Raw genomic sequence first — 18,911 nt, forward strand, 5'->3', positions numbered from 1 at the left:
TCTTCCTCTTCCTGACAGATTGCTTCGTGCTACCGTCCACAGTCAATCCCTTGACGTCCTGTCCATGGACTCTCCGGTCCTGAATCAGCTGCTGAGGCAGTTGTTCCGACACCCCGCCTGTCAATCCTTCAAATCCTCGCCCGCCCTCTCCGCGCGCCGACCGGGTTGCGTGCGCCTGTCCCCTTCATCTTATTCACACCACCGTCAACAGTGTCGACATTTCTTCTTCAAGAAGCTACAGGCTGCAACCGTTAGCGTTAAGAAACCTTCCAATGATGGCACGATCTGGAACGATCGTCGCTTTATCAACAGAGACATATCGGAGGAACTTGAACGATTTCCGATGGTCACGGCCAAAGAACTCCGCCATCACCGCGAGCGGCCGCGGCAGGTGAAGATGTGGGGACGGGAATTTATCGATGGTAAGGACCCTGTCGCAAGGGCTGTTGTGGCTGGAGTGACGACTAACAAACCCGACGTGCTGTTGCAGACAGTCTGTACAATTACCACTATGGCTATTTCTCCCACCATGCTACCATTTTCAGCCCGGGAGAGCCCTTTGTCTTCAACGAAATCGCCGACGGGCCCACGTTTCATAAGATGCTGCAGGAGCGATATACCGAGTTGGAGGACCGCCTAGACGAAATTGAGCCCGACGTCGCCCGTCAGCTTTGGCATACCCCGACCGAACTCTTTCAGCCTTACTACGGGGAGACGATTGCGCGGTACTTGGTGTCAAACTACAAGCTGACGTCGTACCCCTACCACGACCTGATCATCTACGAGATGGGCGCCGGCAATGGAACGATGATGAGGAATGTGTTGGACTACATCCGCGACGCGGACTACGAGGTCTACCAACGAACCAAGTATAAGATCATCGAGATCTCGCCGGCTCTGGCGACTTTGCAGATGAAGAATCTGGTCGAATCGGCTGAGTCGGCTGGGCACCAGGACCGCCTCGAGATCATCAACCGGTCGATTTTCGATTGGAACACCTATGTGCATTCGCCGTGCTACTTCCTTGCCCTCGAGGTCTTTGACAACTTTTCCCACGACATCATCCGCTACAACCTCAAGACGGAGCAGCCCCAGCAAGGAGGTGTCTTGATCGATGCCGACGGCGAGTTCCACGAATGGTACCGGTCAAACCTGGATCCGGTCGCCGCTCGCTTCCTGCGTGTGCGACAGGCTGCTGCCCGGCGCCCGTTTCCTTCGCCGCTGGGCTCGAAGTACAGGCGGGCGCTACGCCCGTATCTGCTTGCCGACAACCAATACTCACTGCCGGAGTATATCCCGACGCGGCTCATGCAGTTCTTCGATATCCTCAACAACTATTTCCCGGGTCACCGTTTAGTGGCCAGTGACTTTAGCACCCTCCCCGACACGGTTCGCGGGCTGAATGCGCCTGTGGTGCAGACCCGGTACGAGCGGCGTACCATCCCTGTGACGACCCCCTATGTATGTATCCGTGCCATTGCCTGTGGTATGAATAATCTCTGACTAGCGCGCAGGTCCAACAAGGATACTTCGATATCTTCTTCCCGACAGACTTTAATGTGATTGAGGACATGTACCGGGCGATCACCGGCAAGTTGACGCAGGTGGTGAGCCACGAGGACTTCATGCAGCGCTGGGCGTATATTGGAGACACGGAGACGAAGAACGGCGAGAATCCGATGCTGACGTGGTACAAGAACGCCAGCATGATGATGACCGTGTGAGTGGTTCTTGGGTAAAGAAAGGATTGTAAGATAGAGGCGATACCAAGCATGAAACTACTATCTTATCTGGGGGAATTATCCGGATCTTCGGCATTGTACGGAGGGAGATAGGTCGAATGCGTTCATGATTGGCAGTGTATTTGAGGGGGATATTCTGACAAATGTACAGGAATGGAGATAATGAATCCCTAGCAGCCATTGACTATTCGAGTAGTAGAAGGTTATCTCTTCTATATGATGCTATATACTACTATTGACGAGGCACATAAATACTTCTCCGCATCAACCCCGCTCCCAACACCTCATTCCTGCATTCCTCCCTCCCTCCTCCCCTCATATCCCCTACATTCTCATCCATTGTATCATTGAACATCACTCTTCTCCTTTCTTTTTTGTATTGCACAACAATGACAATGAACGACCCCCTGCCCGCCTGGAAACCCACCGTCTACGCCAAACGCCAGGCCCAACTCGCCGCCATCCCCGAAGCCTGGCGTCTCCCGTCCATCCCCAAAGACATCGACACCCTGACGTCCATCCGCACCTGCGGCATCTTGACTGCGCAGGAACTCCAATGGACCGAAGCCACCGAGACCACCGAGCTTTTGCGCTTGTTAGCGTCCCGCCAGATCAGCGCTGTGCAGCTGACGACGGCATTCTGCAAGCGCGCCGCCATCGCGCAGCAGCTGACCAAGTGTCTGACGGAGATCTTTTTCGATCGGGCGTTGGCGCACGCACAGAAGCTGGATGAGGAGTTGGAACGCACGGGGAAGGTGACTGGTCCGTTGCATGGATTGCCTGTGTCGATCAAGGATCGGTTTGATCTGGAGGGGTTTGATACTACGGTTGGTCTGTTTGCCTATTTGCTCGGGTTGATGAGTGTCTGTGTTTGACTGATGCTATAGGTTGGGTTGGACTCGTTGGCAAACCGGCGAAGAAATCCAGCTCGATTGCTGTCTTGTTGGAGTCGATGGGGGCGGTGCTGTATGTTAAGACTAATGTGCCGCAGTCGCTTATGGTAGGTCATGCCTTGATCTCATCACTATAGACTTACAAGCCTGGGGAACAGCAATTGGACACTGATGGAGATAGATGTCTGACTCCTACAACCATGTCTTCGGCCAGTCGATCAACGCCTTCAACAGCAAGCTCATCTCCGGCGGAAGTTCCGGTGGCGAGGGCGCACTGATTGGCACTGGAGGCAGTATCCTGGGAATTGGCACAGATATCGGAGGGTCCATTCGCATTCCGGCGAATTTGCAGGGACTGTATTCGATCTGTCCGAGCAGGGGCCGCGTGCCGTGGAACTGCTCTTTGTATGATTTCCGTCTTCCCTGTGGAGTGTCCGGCTGGGGTGCGTGATGGATTTCCATCACCTGCCCACGGGACTTTCTCATGACACTTCCAGGCTGACGGTATGTAGCATGCACCAACACTACCTCGTGCCCCCCGTCGCTGGCCCCATGGCCCGCAGCCTTTCGTCCGTGGAGCACTTCATGCACGCCCTTCTCGCCTCGGAGCCCTGGACGCTGGACCCAGGCTGTGTCCCGATCCCGTGGCGGACGGAGCTGGCTGCGAAGCCGGCGCGGAAGTTGAGGGTGGGGATCATCCATGATGACGGGGTCGTCAAGCCGCAGCCGCCGATTGCGCGGGCGATGCGCGAGGTGGAGCAGAAATTGAAAGATGCTGGGCATGAGGGTCAGACTCCCCTCCTCGTATCCATTATCCAAGCCGTCCCCGCAACCCCGTCGTTATACTCGTTTTCCAGTTCCATCACGAAGTACACCTCAGATTCATCATAGGATTGAGTAAACTGACAAGCACAAAGTGATCCCCTACCCCACGACGCTCCACGAAGAAGGCACCGCCCTCTGGACAAAAGCCATTTTAGCCGACGGAGGCCAACACTGCCGGTATCTATGCGACATAGTTGGCGAACCGTTGATCGAGGGGATGGTTGTGGGCACTCCGGAGGATGAGTTATCGGTTGAAGAGAGGGAGAAGGTGCGTGCCGGGCCTACCTTCACCTTTCCCTTTCCCTTTCCCAAACCAAGGCCCCGTTCTCTCATACCCCTTTGCCTCCTCTCCCTTTCATACCCCATACTAATGGTAAACAAAACATAGCTCGAAGAAACAAAATGGACCTACCAGGAGACCTACCTCTCCCAATGGACCTCCCACGCCATCGACGCCCTCCTCATGCCCGTAACACCGTGGGTCGGCTACCGTCCGAAATCCTGGGTTGTCAGCAACCAGTGGCTGGGGTACACGGCGCTGTGGAACCTGCTGGACTACGCGGCCGTGACTGTGCCCGTGACGCGGGCGGACGCGACGCTCGATGACCCGAGCGGCCCAGAACAGGAGGGCTGGAGGGGCCATACGGTGCGGAATGAGGCGGATCGCTTTAATTTTGAACAATGTTTGTCTCCTGTTTTTGCTCCCTTCGTTCTTTTCCTGGAGAGAAATTCTTCGGGGAAAAAAAGGGTATGTGGTTGTGGAAAAAAACCTAGGACTGACGAGGTATGATTGATATAGATGATATCGATTTGGTCAAGGATATGCCGATCACGGTGCAAGTGGTTGGGGGCCGTTTTGGAGAGGAGAAGGCGATGGCGGTTGCGAAGGTTTTGGAGGAGGTCTTGAGATAGATTTTGTAGACTGGTAGACTTCGCAGTATACTACTATACACACATACTAGATTCTTTACATGGAAAATGGATTCAATCCATGTTGCAAAAACAATCGTCTAAATGTCGAGAACACCACCAGCACCAACACCAGCACCAGCTACAGCTACAGCTACAGCTTGGCCTGCTCCCCTTGATTATTCTGCCACGCAAACCCAATCTTCTTGCCAATCCCCGGCTCAACAATCACATTCACCACCGTCGGGCCCTCACTCGCGAACCCGCGCCGCGTCGCCTCGACCAGCTCCTCCTCCGTGCGCACAAACCACCCCTCCCCGCCGCACATGGTCGCCAGCATTTCGTACCGCGTCTCATACAACAGACTCGTCGACCGCAGCCCGCGCTTTCCATCATCCGACTTGGTATCGTTCTGCGCCGTCTGCTCCTGCAGCGTCTTCCACTCACCCGCCGAGCGCGTGTCCCCATGGTAGATGCCGGAGTTGTTGACCACGAAGATGAGCGCGGGGATGCGGTAGCGAGCCAGGGTCTCGATCTCCATGGCGCTAAACCCGAAGGCGCTGTCGCCCTCGAAGGCGACGATCTTCTTCGGCCTCTCCCCCGTGGAGATGGCGTTGTACGCTTCATGCGCCGCTACTATATACCCCATGCCCACCCCCATCGTGGCGTAGGTGCCGGCATCCAGCCGTTGGCGGGGGTGGTCCACCGGGAAAATCGACCGGGAGATGTCCATCGTGTTCGCCCCCTCGGACACGTACACCACGCCGCCGCTGGTCTCGGGCGCCAGCTCGTCCAGCGTCGACTTGATGAGATGGAAAGCCCGCTGATACGTCATCGGAGCGTCCCGCGGGGTCGGGCGGTGGGCCGCCTGGGTCGCAGTCTTGGTGTTCTTCTGGATCGACGCGTCCAGCACCTCCAGGAACGTGTGCTTCTGGCCGTCTCGCAGAGGTGCAGACGGGATGTATCGCCAGTTCGATAGCGCCGCCGCGAGCTGGTCCACCACCAAGCCGATGTCCCCGAGGATGCCCAGCTCGGCGGCGCCGGCGTTGCGCCCGATCTCCTCGGCGCAGAGGTCCACCTGGATGATCTTGGCCGAGGGCGACCACTTGGGCGCCTCCCCGAAGTGGAGGATCCAGTTGAGGCGGGCGCCGAGCACGAGCACCACGTCGGCATGCTTGAGGGCGGCGCTGCGGGCGCTGGACACGTTGTGCTTGTGAGAGTCCGGCAGCACCCCCTTGCCCATCGGGGTTGGCAGGAACGGGAGGCCAGCGCGGTCGACGAGGCGGCGGAGCTGCGTTTCCGCCCGCGCGTACGCGGCACCCTTGCCGACGACCAGCAACGGCGCCTTGGCCGCCTTGAGCAGCTGCGCCGCCTTGAGGATTAGCGCCGGGTCGCCACTGGCCTTGGGCGGCGCGGCCACCCGCATGGTCTCCGGCTGCGGCAGACGGACCTCCGTTGCGGCGGCGCGGCCCTGGATGATGTCGGCGGGGAGGTCGACAAAGGTCGGGCCGGGACGACCATACCAGCAGGTGCGGTAGGCGTTTTTCACGGCCCCGGGAATGAAGTCGAGGGAGGAGGCGCGCACCGCAAGCTTGGTGTGCGGCGTCAGGAAGGAGATGGCGTCCAGTTCCTGGAATGCGCCCTTGGTGATCGCGGTGGTCTCGGCCGATCCGGCGAGGACCAGCAACGGGAAGTTGTTAGCTGTCGCGTTGCCAATCTAGTCAGGGGTTGGATCTGTTAGCACGAGAGGCGTTGAGTTTTGGGGTTTGCTGGGTGACGACCCACTCCGGCAATAGTATGCAGAACTCCCGGTCCTCCCACGACGAGACAGACACCTGGTCGTCCGGTCATGTAGCCATACACGCTGGCCGCGTAGCTGCAAGCCTGCTCATTGCGGAAGGCGACGAAGCGAATGCCCAGGTTGATGGCTTCCTCGGCGATTTCCACGACGGGGATACCGACAATACCAAAGATGACGGTGACGCCCAGATCGCGCAGCGTCCGGGCGATGAGCTGGGCACCGGTAACCTCAGCCATTGTTGGAGTGATTAGAAGCTTGGCAGAAGACAATTAGTTGTGAATGAGAACCGATAGATAAGATGAGAATTAAACTGGCTGCTCAGCAGACCAGAGTATGGTGATATGGTGAAGGACAACGCAGAGACAGAGAGAGAGAAACCGAGGCAGAAGCATTTCACGGCATGACGCAACAGCCGGGGTTTCTGCCCCAGGCATCAACATCTACTTCTACAAGGCTATGTATGTACTGTACATCTACATCAAATATCTACTACACTCCACATTCTAATCGTAGAATAGATGTGATTATATTCATTCGCCAAGCTGCACACTCATGCCTCTAGTTCAGTGTTGCTATGTAATGGTATGGTGCAACCCATCACTTCGTCGAAACCATACACACATGGAAAGTCATCAAACTCCGCTACATGCTCCTGTGCCCGCAGACTTTCCCTAGAACTCGAACTCCTTGCGGAAGACATTGACGTCCATCCCGGCCACCACCTGGTCGGCGAGATCCCGACGACCCATCTGGCTGAACACCCGCCGCAACGTGTCGTACAGGTTGGTGCTCTGGTTCTGGCTGACATGGAGCATCCGCTCGAGCTGCTCGTCGGCAATTCCACCCTCGCCCCCGATAATTTCGCGCGCCCGCTCGCGGCCCTCTTGCTCCACGACTCGGTGCATCGACAATGCTCCCAAGAGATGCTGCGCGGCTTCCGGGTAGCATCCGATGTTGATGCAAGAAACGCCCAGGTTGTAACGAGCGCGCACGAAATTCGGGTTGATGTTCAGCGCCTGCTCGTAGGCCTCGATCGCCTCCTCGGACCGACCCGAGTTGGCAAGCGTAGCCCCCAGGCGGTTCCACAGCAGGTGAAGCTGCTCCTGTTGGTTGGTGGTGCCCGACTCCGTCGAGGCCAGCGCAGCCGAGAAGCAGTCGACCGCCTTGTCGTACTCTTCAGCACAGTAGAATAGAACCCCCAGCCCCACCTGCACATCCGGGTCCATCTGCTCACCCGACGGCGACAACTGGGCGGCCTGAATGAAGAGGTCGGTGACCCGGTCATGAAGCAGCTGGCGGTCCGTGAATCCAAGATCGGCATCTTCCGAGACGTCCTTGGGGTCGATGATCTGCGGGTACTTGACGGAGAGCCAGCGCTCCAGGGTGCGGTAGGCGGTAGAGTCGTAGCCTTCATTAGTGTAAGAGACGGCGAGGCCCATGAGAGCGTCCAGATTGCCCGCGTCAATCTTCAGGGCCTGCTCCAGAGCTCGAATGGCGGGCAGTTCCTTCTCGTTCTGAGCCTGCGCGGTTCCCAGCATCGTCCAAGCCTGAACGTGTTGCGGGTCCTTTTGGACCGCCGCCTCGAAGGCCAAGGCAGCCAGAGACAGATTGCCACCTTCCTTCATGATCTTGACCCCCTCCTCGAATGGGTTGTTGACATTCTGGAACACATTGTCTTCCTCGAACAGGTACTCGCCCAACTGCGGATTGCGGAACCGAGTGTTGAGGGCCTCAAAGCCGTCCCAGTCTCCCATATCGCCCATGTGGAGGTTCTCATCGACGTTGAAATCGGTCTCGCCCTCCGCCAATTTCCTAGTGACTGCGGCCTCAGCTTGAACTCTTTGCCACACGTTTTCAAACGCATCAAAATTCTCCGTGATGTCGGTGGGCACTGACCTGTCCAGCTCATTCAGCTCCGCCTCCATGGCTGCGTTAGCCGCATCGTCCAGTTTCTGGGTGTCGGCCGTCTCCATCTCGGCGAACTGCGCCTCCCAGTTCTCGTCGTCGAGCTCAACCATCCGCCCCTTGCCTTTGTCCTGCGCCACCGCCTCGGCCGGTTGCTGCTGCATGGCCATCGGACCGAGACTATTGTGCATCATCCCCATCCCACCCATAGCCCCCATAGCTCCCATACCCATGTACCCCATAGGACGCTGGTAACCAGCCAGCATCGGGGACGGGGCCGAGGCAACCGAGTGGGCCGCTTGCGGCATGCCCGTTCGACTCTGTTGTTGATAGCGGGCGAATTCGGCCGGCGAAAACCCCGCCGGGGCATTCATCATGGGTCCCTGGGAGCCATTGAACGCGGCCTCCATCCGTGCATGCTCGCCGGCATCGAACTCCGCCGCCCAGCCAGGAGATCCTGTCCGCTGGGGCGTGTTCTGGAACTGGTCCAATTCACGTCTCAGTTGTTCCATCGCAAAGGGCTGCGGAGTAGCGCCCGGTAGTTGGCCGGGTTGTTGAGCGAATTCGTCCATCATCTAGACATTTGTGCGGCGAAGAGTTAGTGGACAAGGAAAAACTGGCTGTGGGCGGGCCACTACTCCGCGGGGGGGGGGGGGGGGGGGGGGGGGGGGCGGGGGTGATGGGTACGGTATGTCGTCCATGGATGCCGATGATGGAGAGAGAGACAGAGAGAGAGAGAGAGAGATGTCCGCAAAGGGGGTGAGAGGGGGAGGGACGGTTTATGCTGGACAAAGTGGAAACCTACCTGGTCTTGACCACCCATCATGCCTCTGGACCGCATGCCTTCTTGCATGCCTCCCGGACCTCGCCCGACGAGGCGATCTCGTTGTAAAGACTTGTCATCTTGGACATGCTTTGTGAACTGTGTCAGCGGGTTCCCAGCCGTAGAGCACTCCGCGCCACCGAGGAATGACATAGTGTGAAACTGTATGCAGGATTAACGCTATTCGGAAACCACGTCTGAAGATCAAATGCACGCAAGATCTAAAAAAGGCTCAGTTGTAGAAAGAAAGAGAGATAAGAGGGGAGAGAAGTGTGGAGAAAGAGAAGAAGGAACCGTGAAGTGAGGAGACTCTAAGCGCAAAGACGTGGGGTTCCGGCGCGGCTTCGCAGCCGACCGGCGGAAAAGATACCGAGGCTCCCCGGGAGTCACGTGTTTACAACTCGACGATAACAGAGTGAGAAGTGATCAATGCAGTGAATAGATTGTACGATCATTTTCTTGTAATATACATGAGGATGGATTACTTAAACACACACACATTGAAAAGTTGCTGGACCTCTTACTCCTGGTCAAGAGGCACCTCCGAGTTCTCCGTCTTCTCTCCTTTAGGGTCGTTGATACCCTTGTGCTTGGAGCTGTAGTCGACGCGCAGCTTCCTGCCGTAGGGGTTCTTGTTCATGAGGATTTCCTTAGCCTCGCGCGAGTGCTCCAGATCGACGAAATCAGCGTGAGCGAAGCCGCGGGGCTGACCGGTGCGACGGTCAATGGCCACGCGCACGTCGATCACACCGGGAATATCGCTGAACAGATCATTGAGGTCACGGTCGGTCATCTCGAAGGGCATGTTGCCAATGTAAAGCGACTTGGAGGGGGGCGAGGAAATGGGCCTCCTCATCTTGGTCTGCGCATACATGACGCTGATACGGCGTCCCTCGTAGATACGCATGTGCATCTCTTCGATGGCGCGCTGAGCCGACTCTATCGAATCGAAATCCAAGTAGCCGAATCTATTGCAAGACACGGTTTAGTCAATCCGCGAAGAAGCAAAAGCCCGGAGAATAGGAGGAACTAGCTTACCCCTTGCTGATTCCACGTCCATCCATGATGAGGTTCACCCGTCGCACCTCACCGAACTGGGCAAAGTGGTTCTTGAGGTCCTCAGCCGTAACATCGTAGAAAAGGTTTCCGAGGAAGACAGTGGTCTTCGGCTCCGGCTCGGAGGTGAAAGAGTTACCGTAGCCTCTCCGGGGTTTACGGTCAGACAGTTGGTCAAGGGTCTCCTGGCCCCGCTCGGTGTATCTCCGGGGTCTACGGTCGACGGCTTGGTCCAAGTATTCCTCAGCGGCTTGCTCGGCGACAACATCTTCAGCGGCCTGCGCGGGAGTGTGCTTGACCTCCTCAGCGACTTGCTCGGCAGCCTGCTGGGCAGCGTTCTCCTTTTGCTCGGCGTACTGCGCAACAGCCTCGAGAATGCTCTCGTTGCTGGTCTCCTCCTTGGCCTCGGGAGCTACGGGCTTGTTCTGGGCATCATCGCTGTTCCACCGACTCTGGAGCTGAGATTGGACGGGTCTGTTGGCGAGCGTAAGGCGCAGAGCACTGGACGGACTCGAACGGGGGATGGCGACTCTGCTGGAAGAGAGCAACAGCCGGGAGGCTGCTTGACGGAAACAGTGCCTGAATTGAAAAGAGTCCGGAGTTAAAATGGATGCCTGAGATAGTCGTCCGGAGAAAACTCACATTTTTGTTAATTCGAGATGTCAAAAATGGAAAAAAAAAAAAAAAAAAGAAAAACAAATACTAGGTGTTAAATGAAGTTTTCCGACTAAGAATATGTGGCAAGGAATCGCGTCCCGTTCGGAGACATGAACAAAAACTTTCCTTATCAGCAAAATCACGTGATATGGAAGATAGCAAGCCAACCCCAATTTGTCCGGGGCGGTTTGAGAGATCACACCAGACCAGAGGCTTAATTTACTTACCTTTTCCATAGACTCGCTTAAATAGAGTCCACTACACACTGCACGCGAGAACAACTATGGACAATAGTGAAACTAGTGGACCCAGACACAGAGTGTAGATGATTATTAGTATATGCATGACCCGTTGGAACGCCCCGTTGTGTATTATACATCCAGATCTCAAACTCAATCCTCAGACGGGACCCAACGAAACATGAAGAATTAACGTGACTGAGAGGGTCAACAAAACAAAGCTGGTGAACATAGAGCACTCAGTCGTGTCTTATTCGCCATCCCGGAAAGCTGCGACTTATTCTGCGGAAACCCGAAGTGAACACAAACCCAATCCATATAGACTGAAACTCCCATATTGCCGACCAACTTTTGATTCATTAAAATCAACTAGGTCCTGGAAGCTAGACCTAGATAGCATCTGAGCAATGTCATTGCTTTAGGTTCCAGGCCCGGTACTTGAGTTCTTAAGAGGTGAGGAGTTGACAGAATAGCCTGCCGTGGACATGGCAACATTATTATCATAGCCATTGCCATCTCCGAGGTATACGTTAGTGCTCCGAGGTAAGGAACGCATTCTGTCAGGAACGTTGCTCTGTGATGCTGGCAACTGTGTTGATAAAGGGGCTTGACCCGGTTGTTGCTGTGGCACATCTCCCGCAGGCCACCATTGCGAAGGTATATCCATTGCTGAATTTTGAATATATGTATCCCAAGCGTCCTATCGTCATAGTTAGCCACCTGTCTATTGCCAACGTATCGATGAGTTAGCATACCCAGTCCAGGTTCAATTGCATGTCAGGCACCTGCCCGAACATTGCGCTGAACGGCGATGGTGTCCCTGGAATCTCTGCAGCGTTTGCAAAGCCATTAGGCATCGACAGTTGTTGGTCTGTCATCTTGTAGGTAGAGTCGTTGAGTGTTGACTGACTTGTTGACGGCATGGGGCTCATTCCACTGCTCAGAAGTCCCAGTGTCATCGCGGCGCTCTGTTTCTCATCCTGCGGTTCGAAGGCCGCCGCGGACGCGGCGGAATTTTCGGCAAATCCCAAGTTCAGCTTGGCAAGCATCACTCCCAGAGCACCGGCTGCTTTCCAAGCATCAATAGTCTCATCACGAAGCTCGTCCCAGATCTCTTGGCTCCGTTGCAGCGCGGCCACCATCTCTTCTCGACCTTCCCGGTTATAGGCATAAGAGTCGCTGGAAGTTCGACCAGATGCCTGTAGTTGCTGGCCGTGGTAGAGATCGAGGCAAAAAATGGTTGCTGCGAGCAGATAATCGGAAGAGCCAAGTGAGGTTAGCTTGTTATATCTGCTGCGTAGACGGCCTGTGGGCCGCGTCTCGTCGTGAAGCATTGATTGGTAGCGCAGCAGCTCCATTGCAGAATCAAGGCAGGTTCGTCTAGAGTATGTGAATCGAGGGTTTTCGCGCGCTCGAACAAGGTATTGTCGATGAAGAACGCATTGTGCTTTGTGGTATACACTCACGACCTAGACACTCACTGTCAATACTGCAGTCAACCGGCAAATCGGGACGAACTCACTGCAAAGCGTGACAAGATGAGATTGGGAGAGTCCAATGGACAATCCTCGATAGGGCGAACGAGCAAGTGCTCCGGGATCAGATCTCGAGCTCGGCGAAGCTCCGCATCAAGCTCCATCACTTTGTCATAAGACGATCCATTCGAACAACGTGAAGTTTGCTCGGTGACAAGGCCAAAAATGTATGTCAGCCGTGCTTTTGCAATCAAGAATGATATCGGCGTCGGCTCATTGGCCGGACGCGAAGGTGGAAGTTCCTGACAATTCTCGTCAAAGTCGTCGTCGTACAGATTTCGTGGAAGCTCAGTATCACTGTCAGTAGAGCGGATCATGCTAGGCAATCCAATTTGCGAGGAAAATGATAGATCCGCCTGCCGCACAAAAGTCCACACGCGACGACGCATCTCGCCCTGGAAAGGTGTTATATTTGGAAACATCTTCGAGTCACGGTGATAGCCCATTCTCATGGCTAGTCGCGCAATCACACCAACAAGAACCCACACAGATACATCTGCTTCCCTGGTTTGGCAGAAGTCACCATGAAGATGAAAGATCAAACTCTCGATGACATACGGATATGGCTTGGTATAATCAGCTAAGGTAAGGCACTGAGCCACGAGGTTCCTGAAAGTGCCAGCCATGTCTAGGGACTTGCCCCGGAACTCCGGGGGTTCGTCTCCGTTGCGATGATACGAGAGCATGGCTAATCGCATCATGGCAAAGAGCATACCAATCCAGATAGTACACGTTTGCGACGGATCTTCCCAGTGTTTATTGTACTAAGAAGGATTAGTGATACGGTACTCGTCAAGGATAATTAACAAATGCCACGTACTTGTGCCTGAAAGGTGGGCCCATGAAGAATATCTGCTTTGAGGTGAGTACAGACGCATAGAAGATGCAGAGCGGCTCTGACTTACGCGTCGATGGATCATAGCAGCTGAAGTAGCGCGCGATCAGCATGTCTGTCGTATATTTCGAAGGGAAGGAGGACATTATTTCCGCCCGACTTGCAGGTTTCATAGCCCCAAAGAGCAGAGCGGATCCCTGAACGTCAGTTGGAAGCTGGGTTGTTTTGAGTTTCTCAGTTTGCTCCTCGTATTGTTTCTTGTGCGTGTGGAAATAATTTCGAACTTCCGCGATCTAGAAGCCGGCGTTAATCGCCTACGAAAATACTGAGTCGTGCAGGGCAACTTACATCACTGAGCACAGATGCCCAATGTACCTCACTGATATAATAGGACTTGTTGTTGTCCACTTTCATGATACCAAACGATTTTGTGACTTGTTCGGTATCGCTCTCTTCCGGACCACCAGGAGTTTCAACATCCACGTCGATATCACCCGAGTTCGGGACAGATCCCGTGCTGCTGCTGTTGCCAGAGATCGCAGCGATAGCCGCCGCGGGGCCTGCAGACTGGGATCCATTTGTCATGAGCGATAGCACCAGGCTCTCTAGTCGATCAATCCTATTCTGCATATCGTCCGGAGAGCTCGAAGCCGACGGCTGCGACACGTTCTTCTTCCGCGCATTCGCTTGAGCGTATGAGCACGAAGTCGCATCCCCCCGCTTGATGCAGTTCTCGCAGGGATGAGCACGGTTGCATTTCAGCCTGATGACTCCACTGTTAGCGCAAATGCGAATGCGGCCAGCGAGGCAAGTGCTTACTTCCGATGCCGACATGGCGCACACGAGAGAGGGACTCGGTTTCTTTTCCTAATGACTCTGAATTGTCCCTCTGGAGAAAATGCGCCAGCGCTCGAGGAGGTTGTGGATGGTGGTGTCGGAGACATATTGAACTATACTATATAAAACACTTTGCGGTGAAACAAGCGATTGCGAGATCTACTCGGGTGAATAGTCGGGAGGGTATGATCCGCCCCAGAAATCGCTTGTAGCCGGCCTGAGATGGCGTAGAGCTCAGGCGCAGGAGGATTTAGGGTATCGGAGGGCGATCAAAGGTGTGGGGATGGGATGTTGGCCTTGTAGCCGGCGCAAGCTGTCGACGAATGTGAGGACAATACGACAAGGCTGATAAAATCGGTGCGCAGTCCTCTGGAAGCCCACCAGCGCAGCCAGCACGCGTCCTAATAATCAGAAGCCTTTGTTGCAGAAGGGAGCTCGACCCAGCGATTGATCGCACTAGTTGCGTGGGACGCGATCGAGCAGGCGTTATGGTACGATCGACGGGGGCGCAACAATGGGCGACCGAGGGAAACGGTTGTCGGTCGTCGTTGAACAAGGTTGAAAAGACGCGGGCTAGTATTGACTCGAGCTTGAAGGCGACGACACGGACTCAGGTCGTACACAAGTCGGGAACAAACGAAAAGAAAGTGCCGAACAACAGAACGATGAAGAGGGAGAAAAGAAATCCGATGAGGGGTACGATCGGCGAACTGGCTTCGTGATCGGGCTTGAGAGAAATAGCAGCAAGGAGCCGGTCAAGCCGGGCTTATCAGGCAAGACAAAAACTAGCGATGGAGAAGAGGATGGTGTATGGATTATCGACGCCTGGAAGAGGCACGTAGTTGGGTTGGAATTGAAGTAAGCGAGATTGCGACACTCAAGGTAGTGAGTGAGGCAGTAGTAATTGTAGGTTATTATCTCCGTTATCACCTCCTCCAACTTCCGAAGGCGGTCGGTCAGTAGGCACACAGCTGACGTAATGACAGGGAGAGCCACAGGCAACAGTTCAAGTTTACGAATTCAAAAGGGCATCAGGAAAATGAACAGGGTGGGTGCACTGTAGGTTGGCTGGCAGAGATGGCAGAAAATGGTACTGCGTATCAAGAGTCAATGCGCTTATGGGAGGGGAAAAAGCCAGTGAAGTACGGAGTAGAGCTAGAATGCAACCGCCCGTCTTACGGAAACCCCGACACCCTGATTTAGGTAGACTTGCTGCACGGTTTGACTCACTCAGCTGCTTCTACTCCGTCCCTAGATAAGACATATTAAATTAGGAGAACAATTTCATCTTAAGAATATCTACTTACTCATGAAACAGCCAAGACTTACACCTACGTGCTGAGGAGACCCAATGCAAGCACACATGCTTCGGAATTATTCTTCGTATTCGTAAGCTCATGTCCCATGGCCAACGTCACAACCGCATGCAGCTTACTATCAGCAGAAAATAACATCACATAATGCAAGGAACCGCTGTAGAGAATACAGGACAGGAATGTAGCTTGCAAGAATACATCGCTAATGAATATAAGAGTCTCTGCCATCGATGCCTACGGACTTCCCATCGTTTGACTTTTTCAAAGTATGTATGTTGGCCCCTAGGTTATTGTCAATCCGCCGTATAATCCTCGAGGTATACTCGACGTTCAGCGAGATTTTTCTTTGAAATGGGTAAATGCATGCACTGGGCAGCGAAGCACTACAGGTTACACCGCAGTCATGCAATGCAGCGCGATCAATTCTCAGAACCGAAATTCCAACTCGGCTGATTGTGGTTCCTGAGGCTGCGACGCTGGGGCGGTGCCATTCTCGTGGGTTCCGGTGACTGGTCATAGGTATCCCAGGAGGGCTCCAGCGCCTTCACAGCTTTCTGGCGGTCTCCGGGCATAGGCCTTCTATTCTCTGCATTGCGCTTGCTGTCCCGGGGCGACTCGTCGGCCATATCCCAGTGGGTCTCAAGCTCCTTCTTACGGTTGGCGCCATTGTTGTTGACTTTCGAGAGAGGTGGGTTGGCGCCTTGAGAGGATCCGTCATCCTCCTTGTTGTCGAAGAGGTGGTTCTTGTAGAGGCCCAAGCCTTTGTTCTGGAACGAGCTGATAATGCGCCCGCCTGCTTCACCTTCCGGCTCGTCAGTCAACGAGAAGTGTGTTTTAGCATCAGGACGAGGCTGCGCGACCCGCGGACGAGCTGGAGGGGACGTGAGGTCCGGCTCATCGTCGCTCCATCCAAAGTGACGAATCTCCTCTCCACGAGGCTGGCGTGTGGGTTTCTCAGGAGTCACAAAGTCTTCAAAATCCCAGTGAGGGGCCTGTCGCGACACAGGGCGCAAGGGCTTGTCCTTGACCTCCCGGGTGCTGTTGTCCGCGCCAAGCTCGAAGTGTTCGTAACGCTTGGGGTGAGCCCTGTAGGCAATCTGCTGGAGGCCGCCTTCTTTCGCGACAGTCTCATCGTCATCGAAAATGCGATTGGGGTGTAGGTTCTTAGGTGCGCCAGCCTTAGGGGGGATTCGCTTTCTGGAGGGGGACATATCGGGAGTATCGTCATCGGCGAGACCTTCGGTACTTAGGAAAAGCTCGCCGTACTCGCGTGCTGGAGGTTTGGCGGATGCAGGAGCTCGTGGGGCGCGCACGGGCTCACCTCGTTCCTTGCTTGGTGATAGAAGTTCAAAAAGGGAGTCAGCGGCATGAGGATCCTTGATGTACTTTTTTCCCGGAGAGGCGACCGTGCGCCCCGAAGCACCTTCTTTCTCCTCTGCGTACGCAGGCGGAGCGGGCGCAGAAGCAGACCCCGGCCCGTTATCCGGGGCGCTCGAAGAGATAGCGGATTTGAGAAGGCGGAATTGGTCTTTGGCGTCGCGAATAGGCCAGCCACGAGCACGAGAACCGATTACGTCGACTTGTTTCAGTAACGACGCCTGGTCCCAGTAGATGCGGACATTCTGGATTTGCTGTTGGGCATTGAAGCGAACGATATGAACCTAAATACCATCAAGCAGATGTTTAGCTCGATTCAATAGTGTGAGAAGCCAAATTGCATGGGGCGCAAGATTACCGTGGGAAAGGTAGCGACGTGATCGGCCAGGAAGTTGTCGTCCAGCTGGGGAAGATAGGCCCCGCCGCCAGACACAAACTCCAGCGTGGTTTCAATATCCAAACATAAAGAGTTGGTGTTTTCGAAAGCGTCCAAGATATTCTCCGACTTAGTCTTGACAATGCGCTGCTGTTTGGTGAAATGACTGAGAATGGCAGCATCGCCGTCTACCTTGGTAGTGGTGGTAATGTAGATCAGGGAGGCATCGGTGGCCAAGGGAACCGACTTGGGGTTGGTCAGGAACCGGCTGTACACGTCTTTCAAAGACATGATTTCTGCAGTCGGAAACGAACGTAAAGGGGTGGGGAGTACAATGCAGGATGCTGTGAGTGAAGAGAAAGTGGAAATGAGAGGGAAAGAAGAGATGTCAAGATATGTGGGGAGAGAGAGAGAGAGAGTCAGTCGGAGGAGCAGCGAGATTGTTGTTGCTGAGGGACGGACGACAGCACATGGCGGACCGCGCGAACCACAGCCGGACGAGGACGGGAAGGCGCAGCCATTCATTTCCCCCACCGAGTCCTGTGTTTCATACTTATGTACTGTATGCACATTCCAAACTTTAACGAAGCATCTGCTTGACCACGCATCACCCAATGGAAAGTTTCTACAGATACTACAGAGTACAAGCAAGATCTTCTCCGACTGCGCTGAGGAGGAAGGCTTTAGTTGAAGTGGGTTCGATCCTCCATTCAGCGCACTGTGAAGTTCCACTTCCTGCACGGACCTGGTAGCCACTACAGCCGCTGCTGCTGGCAGGACAGCCCCGGAGGAACCCTGATGGGCTTTCATAAAGGCTGTGCTAGTCTTCTTCGAGTTGCCCAGATATCCTTAATCGACAATGGGACCTTCCATCCACAGCTCTCCTATCTCTCCCACTGGCATCAAATCGGTTACATCCGCTTTCACAACCCAGGTACAAGCACCAGGATCTATGCCGATAGTTGAGTCGTTTGCGTTGTTCGGGCGGGTGACAATGGCCATGCTAATGGTAGAACATTCGGCAGGACTGTAGGCTTTGATGACTGTTGAGCGTGTGGAAAACTCCTTCATCAGGGCGGCTTTCAGAGGCTCTCCACCAAAGTGAAACGTTCGGAGACTGTCCGGCAGCTCTACGGCGCTGAACCATGCCACCGAGAGAATCAAGACGGCATAGTTGACTTGATATTTGCGGAGCGCTGCAGCCCCGTCCGCCTCTTGTTCGCCTTCGGATGGCACGCACAGGCAGCTTCCAATCATCATAGCGTAGATCATCTTACACCAGGCTGCATCGAAAGCGTACGATGCAAAGTCAAATATACGGTCGGTTTCTCGTTTATTGAAGCCTCTTTTGCTAGTGAGCCACCGCACTGGCATATTTGGCATGGCTTATAATGGCGCCCTTCGGGGTACCGGTGCTCCCGGAAGTGAAAACGATATACAGCCATGCTAACGGGCTGACAGTAGGGATGGAATCTGGCTGGTTGTGAGGCAAATATTGGCTCGAGCTCTCGTGCAAAATGAATTGAGCGCAGCCCAAGACCGACGCGTTGGCCTTGTCTTCGCACGTGCTGGAAAGGGAGGGGGCATCGAGCACTGTCGAAGCGCATCCGCTTTCCATGACCGCCAGCGGGGATCCGGGGACCCATCAGGACTTTTCCATGAGTACAATGTTGAGGCTGTTGGGCTGGACGCCGTCTTGAGTGAACCGCTGGGCGAGACGGGCGAAAAAAGTCGCCCAATTCTCGATAAGTCAAGTTGCCATCATAGGCTGAGGCAGCCATGAGG

The 18,911-nt window shown here is 54.8% G+C and overlaps 8 protein-coding genes across 8 annotated transcripts; 2 read left to right on the forward strand and 6 right to left on the reverse strand.

Moving 5' to 3' along the window:
• Nucleotides 1–5: 5 nt before the first annotated feature.
• Nucleotides 6–1,956, forward strand: BP01DRAFT_426514 (class I SAM-dependent methyltransferase). The gene is made up of 3 exons (XM_025579798.1): nt 6–422; nt 491–1,461; nt 1,515–1,956. The coding sequence occupies exons 1-3, from the start codon at nt 65–67 to the stop codon at nt 1,722–1,724; spliced, it is 1,539 nt and encodes a 512-aa protein (XP_025427172.1). The 5' UTR covers nt 6–64; the 3' UTR covers nt 1,725–1,956.
• Nucleotides 1,957–2,088: 132 nt separating this feature from the next.
• BP01DRAFT_349577 (putative acetamidase) lies at nt 2,089–4,372 on the forward strand (the record flags this gene model as incomplete). The annotated part of the gene is made up of 7 exons (XM_025573758.1): nt 2,089–2,573; nt 2,630–2,742; nt 2,817–3,040; nt 3,148–3,422; nt 3,553–3,728; nt 3,849–4,143; nt 4,260–4,372. Exons 1-7 carry the CDS (start codon nt 2,132–2,134, stop codon nt 4,370–4,372), a joined length of 1,638 nt encoding a protein of 545 aa, XP_025427173.1. The 5' UTR covers nt 2,089–2,131.
• A 151-nt stretch (nt 4,373–4,523) lies between these two features.
• On the reverse strand, nt 4,524–9,051 carry BP01DRAFT_377199 (uncharacterized protein; the record flags this gene model as incomplete). The annotated part of the gene is made up of 4 exons (XM_025576998.1): nt 4,524–6,086; nt 6,155–6,424; nt 6,932–8,650; nt 8,881–9,051. The coding sequence occupies 4 exons, from the start codon at nt 9,049–9,051 to the stop codon at nt 4,524–4,526; spliced, it is 3,723 nt and encodes a 1,240-aa protein (XP_025427174.1).
• Nucleotides 9,052–9,418: 367 nt separating this feature from the next.
• On the reverse strand, nt 9,419–10,073 carry BP01DRAFT_306284 (nucleic acid-binding protein; the record flags this gene model as incomplete). Its single annotated transcript, XM_025572228.1, has 2 exons — nt 9,419–9,866; nt 9,937–10,073. Coding segments are annotated over 2 exons (585 nt in total), but the record flags the coding sequence as incomplete, so codon positions are not given.
• Nucleotides 10,074–11,268: 1,195 nt separating this feature from the next.
• On the reverse strand, nt 11,269–14,164 carry BP01DRAFT_306308 (putative Zn(II)2Cys6 transcription factor; the record flags this gene model as incomplete). Its single annotated transcript, XM_025572230.1, has 7 exons — nt 11,269–11,550; nt 11,606–12,319; nt 12,373–13,149; nt 13,206–13,237; nt 13,291–13,513; nt 13,569–13,983; nt 14,040–14,164. The coding sequence occupies 7 exons, from the start codon at nt 14,162–14,164 to the stop codon at nt 11,269–11,271; spliced, it is 2,568 nt and encodes an 855-aa protein (XP_025427176.1).
• A 1,133-nt stretch (nt 14,165–15,297) lies between these two features.
• Nucleotides 15,298–15,696, reverse strand: BP01DRAFT_182258 (uncharacterized protein). The gene has a single exon (XM_025570877.1). It carries the CDS (start codon nt 15,599–15,601, stop codon nt 15,389–15,391), a length of 213 nt encoding a protein of 70 aa, XP_025427177.1. The 5' UTR covers nt 15,602–15,696; the 3' UTR covers nt 15,298–15,388.
• BP01DRAFT_360608 (uncharacterized protein) lies at nt 15,426–17,563 on the reverse strand. The gene is made up of 2 exons (XM_025575952.1): nt 17,109–17,563; nt 15,426–17,034 (listed from the first exon to the last, which is right to left on the reverse strand). The coding sequence occupies exons 1-2, from the start codon at nt 17,415–17,417 to the stop codon at nt 15,793–15,795; spliced, it is 1,551 nt and encodes a 516-aa protein (XP_025427178.1). The 5' UTR covers nt 17,418–17,563; the 3' UTR covers nt 15,426–15,792.
• Nucleotides 17,564–17,975: 412 nt separating this feature from the next.
• BP01DRAFT_386616 (acetyl-CoA synthetase-like protein) lies at nt 17,976–18,500 on the reverse strand (the record flags this gene model as incomplete). Its single annotated transcript, XM_025577682.1, has 1 exon — nt 17,976–18,500. One exon carries the CDS (start codon nt 18,498–18,500, stop codon nt 17,976–17,978), a length of 525 nt encoding a protein of 174 aa, XP_025427179.1.
• Nucleotides 18,501–18,911: the final 411 nt, after the last annotated feature.

The sequence above is a fragment of the Aspergillus saccharolyticus genome (genome assembly GCF_003184585.1).
Source record: "Aspergillus saccharolyticus JOP 1030-1 unplaced genomic scaffold BP01scaffold_50, whole genome shotgun sequence".
Taxonomy (NCBI): domain Eukaryota; kingdom Fungi; phylum Ascomycota; class Eurotiomycetes; order Eurotiales; family Aspergillaceae; genus Aspergillus; species Aspergillus saccharolyticus.